The sequence below is a fragment of the Cupressus sempervirens genome, chromosome 10, assembly GCF_028749045.1.
Source record: "Cupressus sempervirens isolate cs-2001-9-10 chromosome 10, ASM2874904v1, whole genome shotgun sequence".
Lineage (NCBI taxonomy): Eukaryota > Viridiplantae > Streptophyta > Pinopsida > Cupressales > Cupressaceae > Cupressus > Cupressus sempervirens.
This window is the reverse complement of record NC_143127.1, coordinates 907,110,048-907,131,556: the sequence shown is the minus strand read 5'-3', so window position 1 is coordinate 907,131,556 and position 21,509 is coordinate 907,110,048. Positions and strand designations below refer to the sequence as shown.

Here is a 21,509-nt window from a genome sequence, read left to right as displayed (position 1 = left end):
TGGTTGAGTCATAACTGTCACTTGTTCACAACCATAAAAATAATTCTATCTACTACATAGGCTGACAACACAAAGATTGAAGACAGTTGAGTTGGAAACACAGCATTTGTTTTATTCATATGCTGATTACAAAACCTATGATATTATCACTATCTGTACGATTCTAAACAAATATGCAACCCCTAATATATCCAGGAATTTGGATGTGGATTTATCTGTGAGCTGTGCAAAGCAATGCTCATGAGGGAGGTGTTTTTTGTAAACCTCTCTTCTCACAGAAATGAGTGTCAGATTATTTTCTTGAAATTAACACAGCTAATTTTAGTTTTTTTCTGATTACATTACCTTCTACTTGTGTTTGAAATTACCTTTTCCTATTATTTATGTTTCAAATTTTCTGCTATTAGGGTCATGATGAGCTTGATGCTGCTAGTCTTCGCGAGCATGAAGAATTCACAAAAGTGAAAAATATAGTAAAGATAGAACTCGGAAAATATGAGATTGAGACATGGTACTTCTCACCATTTCCAGTGGAGTACAATGATTGTGAGAAGCTGTACTTCTGTGAATTTTGCCTCAATTTTATGAAGCGAAAAGAGCAACTTCAAAGGCATATGGTAAGCTCATATGTTAAAGCAGTTTCTTATTTTGTATTATACCAAACTTAAAAAGTAGTATGGTTCTCTTTTCAACTACAATGGAAATTGATCCTTGTCAGATACAATGCATGATCTATGTATCTGACAAAGATCTGAATTTTGTTATTATGGATGGTCATTTGATAGTATTCAAGTCTCGCCTATGTGAACTGAATATATTAGCTCAATGGATCATTAGATTGGATCTTTATAAAGGTCAAGATGGGCCCTGCAAAGTTAGGGTTATCATTTTGTCTGTCTCTAAACCTTAGCATCATATTGCTAACCGCTACTGGGCTTGTTAATGTTTGCAGTGGCTGTTATTTACTCTATTTATTTAGAATAGGGCTAGGAGGGATTTGAATAACGTAATCATCCTTCATAGAATAGGAATATGTCACAATATATCTAACATTTTTGGAAGGGCTTGAAGTTTAATAACAGCAGTTAGGCTTTTATTATGAGCATCCAAGCCTAAAAGCCATCACTATATTGTAAATAATTTGTTTCCAAAGATTTGTTGGAGGATTGAGTAGGGTCTGATCAACCTCTCCTGTGAGTAGTGGTCATGGTGAGCCTTGGCCAATGGTCTGTTTTGCAGTTACCTTGGTTTACTGCGAATGCTTGCTTCCTAATTGATCCGTGTCACTTGTTAATCCAGTCTCCTTTTCATGGGCTCCATTAAAATATCTTAGGCGATAGTTTCAATTTTAAATTCAAGCATATAGTCTTGTGTGCATGTTGCGGCTGTAATTCTTGTCTATATTGCTTCCCATTGTCTATCACAACCATGTCCATGTGTCCATGCTAGATCTACCTTATTTATTGCCTTGTAGATCCGGTGTCACCTTTGAAAGTATGTTTGCTTCTGTAGTGTTTGTATAATTGGGCTTGTCCACTCATAAATTTCAGCTGAGTGGGTAGAGGGGGAGTATAAGTCCGGTTTGTTGAGTTTCAAATCCGTGTTGGTTGTGTTGTTGGATCTGAGCTTATTATATGTTGCAGTTTGCTTGCATAACTGCATTTGGAGCTAAACACGCTTTCCTTTCTATGGAGTCAAGAAGCTGTGTCAAATATAATTGAGTGGGTGTTTGAAATTGGATATGGTATGCCGATGTTTTTCAGTCTAGTTTTGAGTTTGCATTCTTCCATTAGTACTATATGCATATGTTTTCTTTTGACTGGACAGTCTTGGCTGCTGGTTCTGTGATTTGCTAGTGAGTTTTCAGACTGTCTGTCTTTGAGAACAAGACTAGAATTTTGTTGATTTGTGTATTTCACAAATTCTTGAAAAAAAGGATTTAAATGTGTAGTTCATAGTTGGAAACAGTGCATCCTGATCACTTTCTTCTAGCAAAAGATCAACATTTGAAACTAAATGTAGGTTTTGAACTATCCGGATCATATTGTGCTTGTCAATTTCTAGCATGTTCCTGCTTATCCCTTTCAAGAACATATTTTTTTAAAAATATTTTTTTATTGCTGCTCATGGTCTCTATGCAGCATATTTCACAATTGGCCTAATCTTTCTTGGAGTTGTTTGTTTCAGCTGGCTCAGATATGTAGGTTGCATGGTCTGTGCATAAAATATATCACTTATTTTACTAGCAAATGAGCTTTAGAATTGTTCTTAATGGAAGTTATTGGGAGTGTGATTTAATTTAGGTTTTGAACTGTTTGTATTGCACCTATCAACTTTACCATGTCCGTGCATATCCTGTTCAAGAACATATTTTTATTTCTTAAAGATCTAAATCGATATTGTCTCCCATGGTCTGAATGCATCATTTTGCAAATAGGGAGTTTTTCTGGGAGTTGCATGTTTCAGTTGGTACAGATATGTGGATTGCAGAGTTTGTGCTCAACATATCACAATTATTTTACGGGCAGCTGAGTTTCACAATTGTTCTTAATGGAAGCTGCCTGGAGGAGTGATTTAATTTTTGAAAATGATGTCTACTGATTAGGAAACTTGCTATGAATCTATCTAATTTATCAATGGCGTTGCAGAGGAAGTGTGATCTTAAACATCCTCCTGGAGATGAGATTTATCGCAGTGGCTCACTTTCAATGTTTGAGGCAAGTTTCCTGATGTTTACCCTCATGAAGTTTTATGTTTATTCGTGTATTTTTCCTATTTTTAGTGTTGATCTTTTTTTTTCAATTCAGGAATTTATAAAAACAGACAGCGAAAGCATAATACAACTGACTGTGCTCATTCTTTTCTGTATTTTTCTTCTTGATACATCTGTTCAGTTTTTACTTACTTTCTAGCATGCCTTAGCAAGAGCTTTGATTTTTTGTTCTTATACTTGCAGAATATTTCTACCTTGATTGTTAAAATATTTGCATCTGTTATGTTTGATGCAGTCTTTATTTTCATTGCTCTTACCTTTTTAAATACTGTTTAACATCTTTGTATAAAAAATAATATGACACAAAGGAATCCTTTGTCCATTCACTCCCTAATTGGCATGTTGTAAATTTGTTATATTCATGATATTATAACATGATGTTAATTTGCTGGATGTCATTGGAGTTGAACTGTGATGTATTCGACTTGTCCTTTTGGAGCCTCCCAAATTACATGTAACAGATATTCTGTGGTAATCATTGGTCAAAGAAGTTGTTGGGTGATGAGAGCAAGATAAAGGATCATTTGTTACATGGCTAAAAATTACTTTTAGATCCCCTCTGTTCTACAGAAAATATTTTTGATCAAGAAATTTGTAACTGAGATGACATCAGTAAGTGAAGACAGTTGATTGCTCTGAAGCTGTGCAAACTATATTATGCCTTCAACTATTTTCATATTCCATTCAGAATTTTGGTTGGACATCACATGCACTACTGCTCATAATGAAGAAAAACATGTCAAGAAAATTGCCCTCGGAAAAGTGGAAGTTGTAGTAATTGGAAAAATATTAGAAGATATGTGTATTTTCAGTCAACTATTTGAAGGTCCTTAATCGCTTTATTAATGGTCATCTTAAGTTTTAAGTTGTCGCTATTTTTAGCTCTTCAGTCTTGTAATCTTTATATTAGGAGCCTTCGTCTCCTCTGTTTAATGCATTGAAATATTGGGAAGTGGTATCAGAGCAGGAGCCAGTCTGGGTACAACTCCCTCACAGGAGGGCCCAGGATAATGCGAAAAAAATGTTAGTGCAAATTAGGGGGTTTTGTTGAAAGCAATTGCAGGACCCAGGGTTATGAAGAAAAAATCGTTAATGTGAATTCAGGGGTTTTGTTGAAGGCAAATTGCAGATTTTAAAATTGCATGCGAGGCGTTTGTTGGCTTGCCGGAAGAGTCAAGGGTTTAAATTGTAAATCTTTAACCCTTCTCTGTTTTACATATTCCCAGCTTCTGCTAGTCAAAGATTTGCAGCTAAGGTGGTGGTTTCTATCTCTGTGTTTTGGAGCCGTGACAAAGTTTTGTTTTTGAGCTGTTCTTTTCTTTATGAAAGGTTTCTCAAAAGGTATTTTGTGGAACCTGTGCACCTTTTCGTGTACTTTTCGACCATGGCTCTGGTCTTCTTTAGCAAAGCCTTCTAGGCTTCTATGTCTGACATGCAGCATTTCTATGAGACTAGTATTTCCTCCCACCCAAATTGCTGTTGCCCTCGCTTTTCATAGCAGGTGCTGCCTCTCCATCCCATCCAGTTCAGAAGCATGCATTGGTTTTCATTAAGCCCATGTGTTTCATCTCTATCATCCTTGCTTTTCTGTGCGACTTCCCTCTGTTTTGTCATGAAACAACCTCCATTTTCTCGTGTTTTTGCATGCCATTTGGTGCAATGGTTTTATGCCATTTTCATGTGCACGTTTTTCTTGTGAGTTGCGAAGGGGCAGCTTTTCTGTGTAACAGCTCAGTATTCTTGGCCATTTTAGGGTTTCAACTTTCAAGCATTGTTTCCAGCAGCAAGGGTTTCTGCAGTTCAGATTTTCGGCTACCCGCAATTAGGTTTTCAGAGTTTTTGCCAGGGAAAAATTATTAGGGTGGGTTTTCATGTTTTTCCTCCAAAAAAATCTGATTTTTTCCTATTCTTCTTTTCTATAATGTTTCTCTCAAATTACTTAGGTATGTAATTTTTTTGCCATAAAAAGTTAGTGATGAGTATTCTAATTTTTCACCATAAAAACTAGTGCTGGGTTTTGATTGATTTTTCTTCTAAATAATTGTGTCTTGTTTTGCTTGATTTTTTCACTTAAAAAATTCATGACTGGTTTTGATAGATTTTTCACCTCAATTTGGTTTTTTCAGTTCTCAATAAAAATTGTTTCTGGGTTCTTTAATTAGGGAATTTGCTTGTTTGCATGGGATTTTGTATGTTGGAGTTTTGTAATCTTTTTTTCCACAAAAAAGTCTTCTGGGATTTTATTCTGTGCTCTATAATTTTTCCCTTTTAAATTTTTTTTACGTTAAGACATTCCTATTTTAAGGTTTAACTGTTCCCGTAAAAAATGAAGCTTTGTAAACTTTAGTTTCAGGGTTTGTCAAAATATTCCACAAAAAATGTGGTTTGATGCAGTCTGTTTTGGGTCACATCTGGTGTTGTTGAGGCTAACTTCTGCAAAAGTTTTTTTGCAAATTTTGTCAAAATCATCTGGAGGATTTTCTGTTTTTTTTCCACAAAATCGTGGTATGGTTTGTCGGTTTTAGTAGCTGATTTCAGAGGGATAGTTTATTACACAACATCATGTTGGACAGATTTTGCTACTTTTGTTCATTAATATCCTGCAAATCCAGGGAGGGTCTCATCAACAGTAGAGTGTTATGAAAAGAAGGAGCAGCCTTCTTTGCGTTTGTGACCAAAAGCCCTGTAGATTGTGTCTTCTGCTGGGTAGTATGATGACCATCAAGAGAGGGCATTAGAATATTTAGCTATTCTTAGTCTGCTAATTTTTGGTGTTTCTTAGTTGCTTTATTAATGGTCATTTTAAGTTGTCACTATTTTTAACGCTCAAGTCTTGTAATCTATTATCTTTATTGAAGGAAGCCTTCTTCTCCTTTGTTTACTGCATCGAAATATTGGAACAAGAAACATATAAAACAAAACAATGTGCAATTGGGAAGGACATAGTGAATTTTATTCCTACATTAGTATTGCAGGAAATTCGTCGTCTTCTCCAAGTGCCTTGTTGACCATTTATGGCTTTGTTTACTAAAATGAAACAGCATGCAATTGAGAAGCATACAATGAAATTTATTTCTATGTTATTACTGCAGGAAGTTCAGTGTCTTCTCGAATAACTTTGACATGTGATGAATCATTAATATGCGTACTTTATATAGTGTCTACTTATATGATGTTAATGTTCCGATAACTTGATCAAACACTTGGTAATGTAAATTGTTCATAGGTGCTGCTTCAGATTGCAAAGATATTGTTTGTATGAATTGGTCGCTTGAAATAGAACTGAAAAGCCACAAGTTATACTTTTCATATTCAGAAGCTTCTGGAGATTCAGTCCATGAGGGCAACTCAGAAAATGACAAGTACCATTGTTGCTAGTTGCATATAACTGATTGTAGGTGGAATATCTCAAAATCTGTTGTCATTAATTAAATCTGATATTATTTGCTGTAGCTTTGGCTTCAGCTATGAGGATTTTGTTATTTGAGGTTTGCTTCTCCAAAGTGCCCTATTGGTGATCTGTTTTTGTGTAGCTGATATATTGAATAAACACCCTATTTCATATAAGCAAGTTCTTGAATACTTTGTCCATGTAATTGAATTAAACTTATATCAGACTGTATGTAGAAGCACGATTTGCTGAGAATATAAACTTCAAATCTTTATTCTTGATCTGCAGTGTTGAATCCAATTAGAGATAATGTCAATCTTTGATGATGATTCTCAGCCTGTATGAACACACAGAATTTCAACCTGCTATTGCAAATATAACTTGAATAACAGCTTTTGAGAATAAGTGACAATGTTGGGTATTGATCTGCTGTAGGTAATGAACATACATTGATTTCAATGTCAATAGCACAACAAATGACGCACATATATATTGTCTTCAATAGATGCCTCTCAAGATCATTCATGATCTTTCCATTCAAGAGTCATGATTTATTTAGAGAATTAGTTAGTATTGACTAACTAATTCGATCTCATACAAGATCTGATTAATTAGTTAATACTAACTAATTGTGACTGCTTTATATATATTCAAAGTGATCGATCTGCAATACATAAGTGTATCGAAATTCATCTTAGATGTGTTTGGTCTGTATCTGATCATATATATTATAATCTGCAGTCTCAGGAGATCTGCCTGATGCTAAACATTAACAGTCCAACAATCAATAAGTAGTCATAAAAGATACTGCAATTAATCTAGGTATTATTCAATACATAGAGTGGATTAGTTAGGATTATTTGCCACATGCCATCAAGAGTTGGGAAAATGATAATATTGAATCATCTGAGACTAATATTACAAGAATATGGTATCAAAGGAACAACTGAAGCATGAGAGAATGCTTAGGTATACTTTTTAGTAAATCATAATGGTTTGTCTTTTAGAAAGGTACAATTTACCATTTATGGATCTAATGATCTTAGCTTCTGTCATGTATTTTAGAGAGAAGATTATTCTATCTGGTGTTGTTTGAACTTTTGAATTGCTTGTGCATATATACAGAAGTTGGCTTTGGTATTTTGTTTTTGCCTTAGCAATAATCATTTTCTTGCTTTTTTAGGGCTGAACTGTTGCCTCCCTTTGTGATTGCTTTTGCACCACCTCTTTAATCTTGAAATGTCATTTTGTTTGTGACTTGTGACCATATCTTGATCTTGTCTACACTTTATTATTCACTGTTAGCTTTAACAAATTATCATTGTTTAATATTACTACATATTTTCCTATGATCATTTGTGATGATTACAAATTCATTTTAATGCACATGGTTTTGAAATTTGACAAAGATATTTTTTAGCAGGTTGATGGAAAGAAAAACAAGATATATGGTCAAAACCTCTGCTATTTGGCCAAGTTGTTTTTAGATCACAAAACACTCTACTATGATGTGGACTTGTTTCTTTTCTATATTCTTTGTGAATGTGACGATCGTGGATGTCATATGGTTGGATACTTTTCAAAGGTGAGTATAGTACCTTTATTTGCTTTATGTTCAATTAGATGAATTTTTGTATTTAGAATCAGGGAGGATATGTTATATTGATTTACTTGATGAATCCTCATGTATTAGTGTCAGGCTGCCGTGTTTTAATATTTTGACCACTAATTCAAAACAAATTCAGTACAGAGTTAAATGCTTATAAGAAACCATATGCACGTACAAAACTGGTAGTAGAAGAAATCAAAGCAGTTTGAAGAATGACTCTTCAAATTTTTGTGTATTGCTATTTATCAGCGATTCTCTGAATTTGAGGATGACTGTGGAACAACAAATGTTTTTCTGTGTTTCTGGGATGGCTATTAAAATAACAAAAAAAATTCATTATGTCAAATTGGAGTTAGATCAAACTTCAGTTCTAATTATATTTAAGCAAGTATTAAAGCAAGGAATGTAAGACTCTATAAGCATTGGTGTTAGAAACACTTTATCTTGTATTGTCGCTTCCATTTTTTTCCGGATTGGAAAAACATGTATTTGTAATAATGGGCTAAAAGTCCAGAATGGGGATTTTTATGCCACTCAATATTATCATTATTGGTGAAGTGGCCATCTAGAGACACAAAATAGTAAGGTTACATGGAGACAGGGGTTACTTGGAGACTCCAGAGACTGGTACCAGTACTGGTATGACTATTTTTTTAAAACAGGAGACTGATACTTGGAGATGCTGCTACTTTTCTTCAATATAATTCATTAATCTATAGAAAATCTGAAATTATAGTGGACTGTGACTAGAATCTAACAGCATAGCTAGAAACTCCCCTGCCCCTCCATAGTCACCCGTATCCCTGTGTCCGTATCCGTATATGTATCAGATACAGATACATTATGGCACAGATACACATCAGATTCTCAACCCAGATGTGCCAGAAATTTTTTCCAGTATGCCAAATACTATATGATTGTATTTTTTAAAAGTTTGTTATAAATCATCCTTAATTAAAAACAAACTTCTTCCATGCAACTTTTTTTTGTTGGCATAAATAAAAACCTTGACCAAATGAGGAAGAAAAATGAAACGTTTTTCTATTTCACCTACCTATTTTTTTGGATTATCATCTAGATCAACTATCATTCTTTGAATATTGTAATATTTTAATCAACTTATAATTACGTATGTAGCATTTACATGTATTTATTACTTTAAAAGCTATCAAAATATCCTATAATAACCTAGAAAATTTTGTGAAATATATGTGTATTTGTTTTTTATAAATGTCATATCCTACCGTATCCATATTGGATTTCTTAAAAATGGCCGTATCCATATCCGATATGGTACCTGTATACGAATCCGTACCCATGTAACTTTGGAATTCAATGATCCCTGGATATCGTAAGTTCGTAACACCCAAATCCCCTATCAACACTGAAATGTCCACTCATTTCCCTTGTTACTGTTGCTCTTAAATTCTCAAGCCTCGAAATGGTGTTCAAAAACAAATTTTTTCCCCACTAAACCACCTTTTAAGAGAGTCACAATCCTTTGCAATTACCACCCTTCGAAAGAGTTGTGACACTTCACTTCCTCATTTCCTTCCCATTACTTTCTTCTTACATTGATCCTTCAATGATTCCCATGCTTCCCTCTGTCTTCCTTATCTCTTTTCAAACAAACTCTGCTTCTTTTAATATCTTATGTTGAGGATTCATAACTTTTCATTGCATATCTCTTAACCTTTCTTTAAACTTAATTAACTTAATTATATTAGATTATATTTTTAATTATTTGTTTATTTTTATATTGTAAGTTTATTATTGTTTATAAATTATTATTATTAAATCCCATCTCTGAAAGAGTACTTTACAAAGTGGCTATCACTTCATTTCTTAAAAGATCAATACAATTGAACTTCACTTTGATTCTGAAAAAAGATAACCTATGCAGACACTTTCAAGGTCAAAATTGCATAACTAAAATTAGCATTGTACTCAATGCAGGCAAGATCCTGGTGCCCAATGAATGAAAGATAGGATCTTCCAACCAACCCTGTGCATAACAAATTACAGAATGGAAACAAAACAACATTGAATAAGGAACTTAATTGCTCAGAAAAATCTGTTATAGTCCATCTAAATAAGAAACTAATTAATATACATGAGCTGCACTTATCGCTTCAGCTTGCACAGAGGTTGCATGTTACAACTACCAAAAGAATCAGAAGACAACTTCATTCTTTTCAGCAATATACTTATGATGTCCCCAACTCAAGCCACAAGGCTTAGCAATACATTATCTGTCCTTTCCTTGCATTACACGAGAGGAAGAAAGCATAGAGCATTGTTAGGTAAGACAAAAGTCTTTGGCTTGATTCTATTCTATCCGTAAGTTGTGGACATGTCTTTTTATGCAACTTAAGAGACTCTTAGACTAAAAACTTACGTTGCACTTCTCTACATGTACTGCAAGTGATTTTAATAAACACATGACAAAAATGCCCAGGCAGCGTGGGTTTTCTTGGAGCCTATTGGTTCTTTATTTAGGGTTTTAATGTGGGGTATTGGATTGAGTTGGTACCGGATAAAGGGCTGAGATTAAATTGTTTTTGGGTTCTTTAACTATTGGTGCTGCAATCTTTGGCATAAGGTTTGAAACCCGTAAGTAAACCCTTGTTTTGGAGAGATACAGGCTCGTCAGAAAGGTTGTTTTAAGTGTTGGGCATTAGTCTGTGATGACATAGCACATCATTATCAGATCTGCAATTCTTTATCAGGTTGGAAGGCTATTTTCTGAAGGTGAAATTCAAGCATCAGGTTTAGATTTGGGTTAAGTACAGCAAGATATCTTCATATTACTGAGCTTCATTAAAGATAGCAACAAGGACAACTAAAAACAGGTTGAGCAGATCTAGCTTTGATTTTCTAGATGTTTTGGTAAGGATAACTAGGGTTTAAAATCATTTCTGATGTATTTGTGTCTAAATCTACATATTTTTAATTGCCTTTATCTCAGAGAAATAAAAGTAAGTCACTGTGAATTGTTTCTGAAGTTGTTGGGCAGATTTAGAGTGATTTTCTGAAGGAAGTCAAAGCAAGTTTGAATTTGTTGAAAAAATTCATATATGCAAATACAAGTTCAAAATTTCTTGTGCCTTATTTTTGGAGATATTATTGTTTTTTATTATAATCTTTATTTGGGAATGTTACGATACTCTTGGCTAGGTCAAACTTCAGAAATGAACTAAAATATCATCAGAAATGAAGTGAGTGTTTTGAGTTCTAGTCTATGCATACTACTGAGCATTTAAAATATAGGTTCATCTGAAACAAACAAAACCCACATAATCTAGTGCAGTGGCTTCAGGCCCTTCAAGGTAAGTGTCTAATATTCTTCTGTCTTGATGCTAACATAGTGTTGCTGTTATCATGGCGGATTAGCAGACAAAAAAAATGTAAACACTCAAAACATGATATCCTGTTGCATGAACCACATGAAGGTCTGGTCGTTCTCTGTACATGTCCACTGCAGTAGGATCTTTTTTATCTTAGCTTTTGTTCCTTTGCTAGTTGCTCCTTTGAGTGTGGGTTGATAATTTTCTCCAGGTTGACATCAGCCTTTACCTTTAAAAACCTAGCCTTGGCCTTGATCGAGTGGTCCTCTTGTGACCCCGAGTCAGTCATATAAAGGATTCAAACTCCGCTGTAGGGAGATATGCTAGATTTTAGGACCGTGTTGTCCACCCCGTGGCTTTCTAAGCAATCAGTAAGCATGTGTGCTCTATGGTAGTGGCTCCATATGAATTGATCGGAGTTGCTTGGAGACCACCTTTTGATTGAAATAATATTATAATATCTCAGTTGCTGGTTTGGGTTTAGGGAGGGGTTCATGAATTTTGTTTTCTCATTATGGTTCATATGGGTTTGTATGTGTGTGTGTGTGTGTGTGTGTGTGTACATGTTATAAATGCACACAAAAAGCGAAATAAATATAATTGTGAAACTAAATCATTTCATACTATGATGCTTGATCATTGATAGATGGTCTGGCAGACTGGTTGTGATTTTTTAATAGACCGCAATTTAAGCGTGAATAAATTGGGAATAATCACTCCTTGAGAATGGGTCTGACATTCTTTACTAGAACTATGATCCAATTTGGATCAAACTGTCATCCTACTGGTTCATGATCAGTCATGAGTAAATGATATTTTCAGCTTCTTCAATTAAGACAAATGAAGGCCTACCTATGTCCTCCGTATGCAGCAGCCTACTTTTAATATGATGCTAAGACTTAGAGAAATTTACAGTCGATAGTTATTACTGATAAATCAATATTACAAACTATAAATCACTTATAAACTCAGAATATCAGCATGATAGATTGATCAGAAAATTCACATAAGATAGAGATGAAGAACAAATCCATATCATTTCTATGATATTAGAGCTGTGAACTACATACGACCAAGTGATGGAAGTTATGTTGGTTATGAATAACTTCCTTCACTTGGTCGTATGTAGTTCACTGCTCTAATATGGTTGTGAACTACATACGAGTACGACCAAGTGAACCATATATAAATTTTAAGAATTTGAAATTTTTATATAGACTTCGCTGTTTTTGGGCAGAGTCTGCCTGGGTTTGGGCAGGGTCCATGCCCAGCGCTGTGGGTCTGCACAAGTCTGTGGGTCTGTGAACCCGGGTGGACACAGAGAGCTGGGCCTGTCCGAACCCAGCATGAACCCCCACGTGTACCTGTACTGGGTTCACACCTGGACCCGGATCAAGGGCTCAGGGTGCGAACCCGTTAACTTAGAATAATACCTTCTAGTCGGGGATCACTCTAGAGTACATGGCTCTAAAGCTATATTGTGAATCTCCTGCATCTAAACATTAATGTCCAATAATTTAGCCAAGCTTAAATTCTGGAGAACTAGAGAATTACAAGTGGGTCATCAACATGTGGAACCTGATAACTTTATGCTACTGAGAATATCTGTGCTTAACAAGTGTAATAGTCTAAGCTCTATCTGCAACCCAACTACTGTTGCTAGTGTCAAATTGATTACCTATTGAAGCAATCCAACTTCTTTGGAAGATCCAACTGCAACAAATTACTAGACATTTTATTAAATAGCATCAACATCTATATCTGATTTATGCTGACAAGAGGGATTGATGCAAGTGTGACAGGCTATTTTTCCTAGCTTTAAATAAAAATTATTAAATTATTGAATACGTTACTTTCCACATGCACATGCATGAAAGACAATTATAACAGCTATAGTACATATTCATATGAAAGAAATTATTAGTCATAACAGATCAACTGAATTCTTGATAGTTGCTTTTATCAACAGAATGAAGGAAAGTTTTATTTAATTACTTAATGAACTGCTTGAAATTACTGAAAAATATTATAGCATCAACAGATAACTGAACAAAAATTTTCAACTGAACTCGAAGAATGTACAATAGTAAAATACCCATTAAAATGAAGGAGACATGGATGCATATCCATTCCATGTTGAGCAAGTCTTGGCATCAGGTGAAGAAGAGAAGCATTGATAGAGGCGTAACCTCCCAATAACGTCCCTAAGTATCCCACACAACCTCAATTGAGAAAGGCCATGGGATCAGGCATGGGAACACCCTTATCCTGTCACTTAGCATCTTGGTGTTAGAGTGTCAACTTCACATCTTGCTAGTCTGTGAACTCCTTTCATCAACCTATCTATCCGATTGCAAGCTGTCTTGACCTCAAGTGATCGTAGCATCATCATAAGCCACTAAACCTTCCTTGGCTAGGGATTTACATGGACACTATGTGCTCGATCACCCACCGCTTGACTTGACAACAAGACCTATACCACTTTATCCACCATGAGATGTCTCGAATTAATATGTTTTCTTATGTTAGTTCACTGCTTAGTTTGTGCTGATTTTCCGTCCTTTGTCTTGCAATTATATCCCACAATCAATTGTTATCAGCCTACTCCTTTCATCTCAACCTTGCTGGTCATCCTTGATGAATCACGAGTTGGCTTTCCATGCATCTTGAATAAAATTTGTTTACTACAAACAAGACTTCTTTGCCCAACTTGGGCCTATGGTAGATATTGGAAAAGGCCGTATGGCAATTCAAAAACAATATTGCAGTGTAACCTGAGTGTGCGTACCTGGGTCAAAAACCCCACGCACTAGGTGAGCGTACGTCCCTAGTGCGAGTACTTCGTGCACCCGAGTTCCCCCACTGCGGCCAAAACGTTGCCGCACTGTGGTAGCACTGGTCGAAGCACCTAGGTGCGACATGGGACACAGGTGCATTCGGGGTGAGGGGGTGCACGAGGGGTGCGGTCGGCATGTTCCATGACAAGTTAAAAAAAAAAAAAATGCTTTTGTTTTTTATTGTTTTCTTAAGCATGGGAACTATTTTTATTCATATTTGAATAATGAATTTTGAATCTTTCATCTTTGTCATTTGATAATTTGATAGTCAATGGTTGACTTCCATGGTACACTGTACTATGTATGGTTTATATTTTTCATTTATCATTATCATTATTATGTTCAAAAGTTTTAGTCATGGTTACGGGGAGACCTGTCTCCCCCCTAAAAGTCTCCGAGACGCTTCTCAGAGACTTTTTGCATCTCCGGAGACTTCAAAAGGATTGGAGACTTAATGACGAAGTCTCCTCATCCAAAAAGTGAAGTTCCCCCAACTCTCTTAATAAAATATAAATGTTAAATATGATATTAAATAATTTTATGTATTTTAGCCCTCAATTTTAATGTTTTTAATGCAAAAATTAAGACCAATGAGATACAATATGGTGATTATGTGAGTTTTGAAATATTTGGCTCTATTAATGTGACATTACTATTATTATTTACTTTAGTCATTTAGTTTTATAGTATTACTATTTTCAAATTTTATATTTAGTATTAGACTCTTTAAACTATTCAAAAAAAAAAATTGACGTCTCCAAATACCCTTGTCTCCTATTTTTGAAATATTGCTGTACCGGTACTAGTACCAGTACCGAGACCTCTAAGTCTCCTTGTCTCTTGGTGACCTTGGTTTTAGTATTTATAATTTTACTGAGTTCAATGGTCATTGGTAATGGTTATGAAGTTTCAAGTTTCAAGTTTGAACTCATGGTTAGTGAATTGCATTTCAATTTTCTATATTCAACTATATTTGGTATGTTATTTTGAAGTATCATTTCATAATTAATATTTTCAATCATATATGTATACAATGCAACCCCCGCCTGCCGCCCCCAAATTGAGGCCCTTTTTTTAACCCACACCTGAAACTTGTCCCACCGCACCCCTATGCCGGTGTAACACTCCAATATTGTTAACTCTCTGATGGTGCTTTTTCTTATCTCAGAGGCATGTTGTTTATACCCCTGTAAAAGAATGCACGAATCTGGTTTTCTTCCCAATTATTGAAGTTATGAAATGAAAAAACAAGATATAATACACTAGGTGAGTCAATCTTGGAATCTGGCCGATTGTATGTACATTAGCAGTCATACTGGAAAACTTATCATTTGTAAACATTTATTTAGTCACGGATCTTAGTTTGTTTGGCACTAGGCATTTTATTTTAAATTCATTTCACACAGCAAGCTCGATCTTAGAGCCTTCAATCACAATAAATAAGAAAGATAAGGTGCAAAAGGGTGCATGACCTAGCTTGTAATAATTGAGGTACATCACCCTCGAAAGCTTATCACAACTCCTTGATTGTATAAATTCAATCTTCCGTTGTGGCTATGATCGCCGATTATGAATGAGGTAAAATAATTGCTTGAAATGGCATGATATTGCTAGAAGAAATAAATCATAGGTGTGGTAGAGAGTAATAGAGAGCTTGGGATGCTGTTGCTAAAAGAATGAGTGGCAGGTATGAAAGCTTATTGCAGAGCATAGAAATGGCTTCCTTCCTCAAACACGCTCGGTTTACAAGTTATATCTCGCAAAAAGGAGCTACGTGCAAGATGACTAGAAAGGTGGCGATTATGAGTTACATTCTTTATTTGAAAATTCAAGAACCACAAATAAAAGGCCGATGGAAATAATAGCAAAAAGCTGATGAAAATATTATTAAAATATTGACATAAGATGGAAATAATAATAATTTTACTCATGTTTTATTTATAGCGATACTTATTGTGTTTACATACATATGTATGTATAACATATACATATACTTACATATACGTAAAATTCCAAATATACGTGTTTTTGTGTAGATGTATTTTTAAGTATATGTATACATACATGTATGTCATATTTTAATATATGTGTACATACATATACATGTATGAATGTTATGTAAGTACCATGGGTACCATTATAGTAGAACATGTCTGCCATTCCATTTTTTAAAGGTAACAAATTGTTCTTAGTTTGATTCATGCTCAAGTGAATACTTTTATTATTTTAATATATTATTAAATGTGTTGACCTAGTTAGCTTATGGTGATCACTTGATATACTCTTGCTTGCCTAGACTGTTTTCATTTGGCCATGGTGGTTTAGGACTCAGACCTATTAGCTCAATGGCAGGTTGGTGCTCTCACGCCAAATTCCCTCTCTGGCAATGCTTCCCCCCTTCACCGCATTCCTGCAAGAAAATAATTTACCATGGTAATAACATATTACCAAATTATTTAATGAAATCAAAATTTATCATAACAATATTCTTGGTGATAACCATTTCCCATTATAACGATTAACCAATATTTCTAATTTCCAGTAAATCATAACGAATAAGTAACACTTCATTTTCACATGAAGCCATAATGAAAAAAAACCACCAACTCAAATTTTCTTGAAGTCTTGACAGCTATATAGAATATTTATAATTAAGCAAAATAGGGGATGTAACAGCAAGCCATCAACATAAATGCTGTTGTGCAAATAGATCAATTGACTATTCCTTAATAAGTTCAAACCTGACATTCATTTGACCTTCGAAAAGTGACAAGTCAGAGGAAGATTTCTGATGATTGTTCATCTGCTTTGACATTTTAACAGTTATGACTTTTCCATGGTTGACAAGCAAAGCATGTTATGCAGGCTGACAATGTTGACATGGGAGGCTGCAATGGTTATGCTTCAGACAAGAGCTCTAGAGTAGGTGGGAGCCATTCTTTGTACAAAATTTGAAGCTGAAATGTCATTCAATAGACAATGAACATGCAGCCTAACATAGGTTTTGTGCAAGAATAACAAGTTTTACAATGAATAGTACAGCGACAAAGTAAAATAAACAACATACACTAGTTAATCTTGTGCACAACAAATCACCACGACACAAGGCAACTGTACAAATCAGGCTTGCTAGTGGGGGAGCTACAACATACAACAAATATTTTCTGGGTGATGAAAGATTTTGTCAATCCATGTTAAAAGGTTTGGGAATAAGGTGTTACACTATTAGGATTTGTTTTGGATAGTAGGTATGATCACCTACTTTGCTAGGTTTTCTTGCCAAAACGCGTCCAATTTGCACAATTCATTTTCACTTATATTTGGTAACTTCTTTCTCCAATTACATGCTTTATCTGTAATGTGTTCTCTAATTCTGCAGGTGCATGGTAGGAATGCATTTAGATGCATCGTCGGTGAGATATCCATCCCTTTTGGTAGCTCTCATGCTCTGGGCATGGAAAGCTTGCATTCATTAAAACAGATGTGGCTAACTCCAGGATCTGCAGATCATTTTCCTTCATATTAGTACTTAACTAGTATGTTCTAATTCAAACTTATTTAGAGATGTTTAACACTATATGTATGATATGCCCAAAAGCAAGCATGAAAATTGATTTGATCTGAGATTTGTTGTTACTTGGGTTAATGTCTCAATATGTTCATTGCACCTTCTTCATTTTCAGGACACTTAGAAATATTTAATGCTTAATCTAATTTTTTTAAATGACTGCAGGAGAAGCACTCAGAGGAATCATATAATTTGGCATGCATTCTTACTCTTCCTCCGTACCAGCGGAAGGGATATGGAAAATTCCTGATTGCTTTCTGTAAGCCCCATTATATTTTTCTCTGTAAATGCATTTGTGTCTTTCCAATATGGGTAATGCTTTTTAACATGATATGCGTGTTTTCCAAAAATACATGCGATACATGCAATTTTGCGGCTTTTGTTAAAAACTCGTATCATTCTTCTTTCTCGTCAATCATTTTTCATCATCTGTGGAGACAAATGCTAGTATATAATATTGGGAATTGGTAAATATCTGCATTTTTATTTACTTATAAGACAATATAGTTGGCATTCCAAAAAGAATGGTCCATCAGTAAACCTATCAAAATCTGTACATAGATGACAATCATGCCATCTATGAAACAAGATGGTTATACATGTGAAGTGTAGTGGTTTATTGATCCAGTCTTTCAGTTGTTTGAGAAGGATCAATATTCACAGTTATGAATATATAACGATCGAATGCAACTTTTTCTTTCCAATTTATTCATGTGACAATCTGCTCTGCCATTTTAACAATACTGGAAAAAATGCAAGGTGGGCCTGGAATGACAAGGTAGTGGTTTGTATGTAGGTGTACACAGAATTATGTCATTGATAAATCTAATCATATGGTTGTTTCTGGCTATCTACTGGAACATTAGTGAAAACACCTGGATACATTGGTGTAGCTGCTTGGTGTTAAGGTGCAGGTGTTATCTGCGCACCTGTGATTGCATCAACATTATATTTGAGATATCTGCTCTGTAATTCTCTGCTGCATTATCTAATCCTTTTTTATAATCAGGCAACAAAAAGTCTTTATTTATGATCGATCTTTCATATGTAGAACCACACTCATTGAAGATTGTGAAGAGTCTTCAGTGTTGGCTAGTGGAAGGCCATGTGCGTGTATCTTAGAGTTAATATTTGTTTATTGCTATTTATCCTTATTTCTGGGATGAAACATTAGCATGGCATCAAAATGGGTTGGATAACAACAAATAAGATATTCAAATTTAGGCTTTTTTCATTCCATTTGGGAGGGAGTTTTGGAGTGACTCCATTCTTCTTTTATTATGTAATGTTGGCATTAGTTAGATCAACGTTCTCATATGAAGTCATGAAATTGATTTCATTAAAGATTAATGCAGCGGTATCTATTTTTAATGAGTCTTAGTTTGAATAAGTTTGTGTGCTTCTACTCGGCTATCTATTGTGGATCAGAGGTGTTGATTTATGTTGGATAGAGGCATCTGGGTGGTTTATTTTAATTTTTCGTTGAGTGCACCGCTTTCAGTGTATAGTTGATGTCTGTAAATAATATGCATTTTAGATTAACGTGTGGTGCGTTTCAGATTAATTGGTGTGCAACATTTCTGATCTAGGTAGTGTGTATACTGTGTTGATGGACTGGGCTGTAAGAAATTACTAAAAGAAAGGCTTCTTGTGCGGGAAGGCTCAAGTTTCAGAGATGTTTACAAGTTAGCACACTTTGCTGAGCGCGTGCTAGTGTGTAGAAAGGAGCGCGTACAATATAATTCATTGAAAAGGACAGATCAAAGGAGTTTGTATCTGATCCAGTGAAGGCTTAAATTCAATCATTATGAATTGGTGCTCAATTGAGGTTGATACCTCAACTGACTGGAGTTTTGGTGATTCGGTTGTTCAGTGCTGGTGCTCTCTAAGAGATGGTGCTCACTATGAGTTGATGATCACTTTTATATTCTAATGACACTATAGTAATATAAATCTAGACTTATTGAACCGTTATTATTAAAGAGAGCGATCACATTGGGTGTTTGCATTGTGTTTACTACTGTATCAGCTGCTGAAGATGGAAGCTAGATCTCATCAACAGAGGCACTGGATATTCATCTTGTGTGAGTTTTGAATTATTGACAATGCAATTGTATCTAGATGTGACTGCAATCTGTGGGTTCTTTCTTTTGCATTGGGCAAAGCATGTCAAGTATATTGTCTGGTTCAAATGTGCATATACTTTGCAGCGACTATTCCTTCATATCAAGTTAGATATTCAGAGAGAGCTTGAGCAACAAATGGAGGAGGCCAAGTCCTTTGTAGAGGATCAACAAGCTCGAGAAGTAGTGTGGCATCTAAAGCTCATTTTTTGGTCAAACATTGGAGTCAACTATAATTTTTATGATAATCAAAATTGTAAGAATGCTGCCCCTACTGAGAGGGGGTCTTTGCTAAGAGGGAGTCTCAATATTCAGTTGTTCAGGGTCTTTGCTAAGAGCGAGTCTCAACATTCAGTTGTTCTTTTTATGTGCTATAATGCATTTTTCTCTTAGTTGCAGAAATTTGAGGCAAAAGCTCTTGCAATGCATTTTTCTCTGAGATGGAGGAACCTGAGGTGAAAGCTCTTGTAATGCAGTTTCTCTAAGACAGAAATATGAGGTGAAAAGCCCTTGTAATGCATTTTTCTCTGAGATGGAGAAATTTGATGTGAAAGCCCTTGTTGCTCTTTACACCCATGAGAGTAGCCATAGTGGATGTCATTTTAAGAGACTCCATGACAACATCACGTTGAGTGACTTAGTGATGGGAGCTTGTGTTTATTAAATTATTTCCCGCATGGGAGTAACCATCATGAACATCATGTTGAGTGGGTCCATAATGTTATCATGTTGAGAGATTCTATGATAAATTTTTGGTTCATTCACAATAGGTGTTTCCATTTTGACTGTCATGTTGGGAGACTCCATGACGTGAAAATTTGAGAATGATATCTCCTTTGCGAAGAGGTAGTGTTAAAAGTTTGGTAGCTGCAGGAGATCTCTGCACACCTGTGATTGCATCAATATTGTATTTTATTTGAGATATTTGCTATGTTATCTTTGTTATAATCAGGCTGCAAATAGTCTTCATTTATGAACGATCTTTCATACAAAGAGCCATGCTTTTTGAAGATCATGACGAGTCTTCGACTTTGGCTAATGGAAGGCCATTTGTGTGTTCTAAAGAAACTTTTCTTGTTTAAACAAAGAGTTATCATGTTGCACCTGAAGAGACCATGCGTGGATATTGAAGAGTCAAGACATTGAAGAATCAAGACAATGAAGGGGTCTTCACTTTGTAATGGCAAGTTAATGAAGGTTCAAGGCAATTTGTATATGTTCTTTAGGAGGAATTTGTATGAAATCGATTGTTGATATCTTATTATTCTGAAAATTACTTAAGTTTGAGCATTGTGTTTGGGCATAATGCAATTCAGATTTCTGCTTGTTCATCAATAAAGTGATTTTATTGTGTGGCTGGGTTTTTCTCACTCAAGTTGGAGAGTTTTCCTAGGATAAATTGTTGTGTCTTTCTGTGTCCTAGTATTCTTTGTTTTGTTTATTCCTGTTTGTCTTTATTTCTGGGATGAACCATTAACACCGGGACTGTTTACATTGAGGTGTGCAATCTACATGGCTAGCACTATAAATTTACAATAACATCAGCTACATACTCTATTGGTTCAAGCTAAAATATGAATGTAAAATATGTATAAGCCTCTCTTTTTCGTCTATAATCTATGATATCAGTTAGCTAAGTCACAAGGTTTGAGTTCAAATTTGAGTTCGACAACTATGAAATTCGGATAAGTTCAACAATCAAAAAAATTGGAAAAAAATTTGACATTAAATTCGCCTTATGTAATTTAAAAAAAGAAGAAGAATATAATATTTATTTATTATATGTTTGAGTTTTGTGCAAAGAACTTTTCAAGATAAAACTACAAAATAAAACATATTTCTATATCCAACATGTTACAAA

The 21,509-nt window shown here is 35.0% G+C and overlaps 1 protein-coding gene across 1 annotated transcript in view; it reads left to right on the top strand.

The window, feature by feature from the left end:
• LOC149536937 (histone acetyltransferase of the MYST family 1-like) overlaps positions 1 to 21,509 on the top strand; it is a 58,368-nt gene that overhangs the window by 33,152 nt on the left and 3,707 nt on the right. The window contains exons 4-7 of the mRNA XM_089806195.1: positions 408 to 617; positions 2,649 to 2,717; positions 7,588 to 7,749; positions 17,691 to 17,784. Of these exons, the coding sequence (XP_089662321.1) occupies positions 408 to 617; positions 2,649 to 2,717; positions 7,588 to 7,749; positions 17,691 to 17,784 (535 nt within the window). The remainder of the gene's footprint in view (positions 1 to 407; positions 618 to 2,648; positions 2,718 to 7,587; positions 7,750 to 17,690; positions 17,785 to 21,509) is intronic.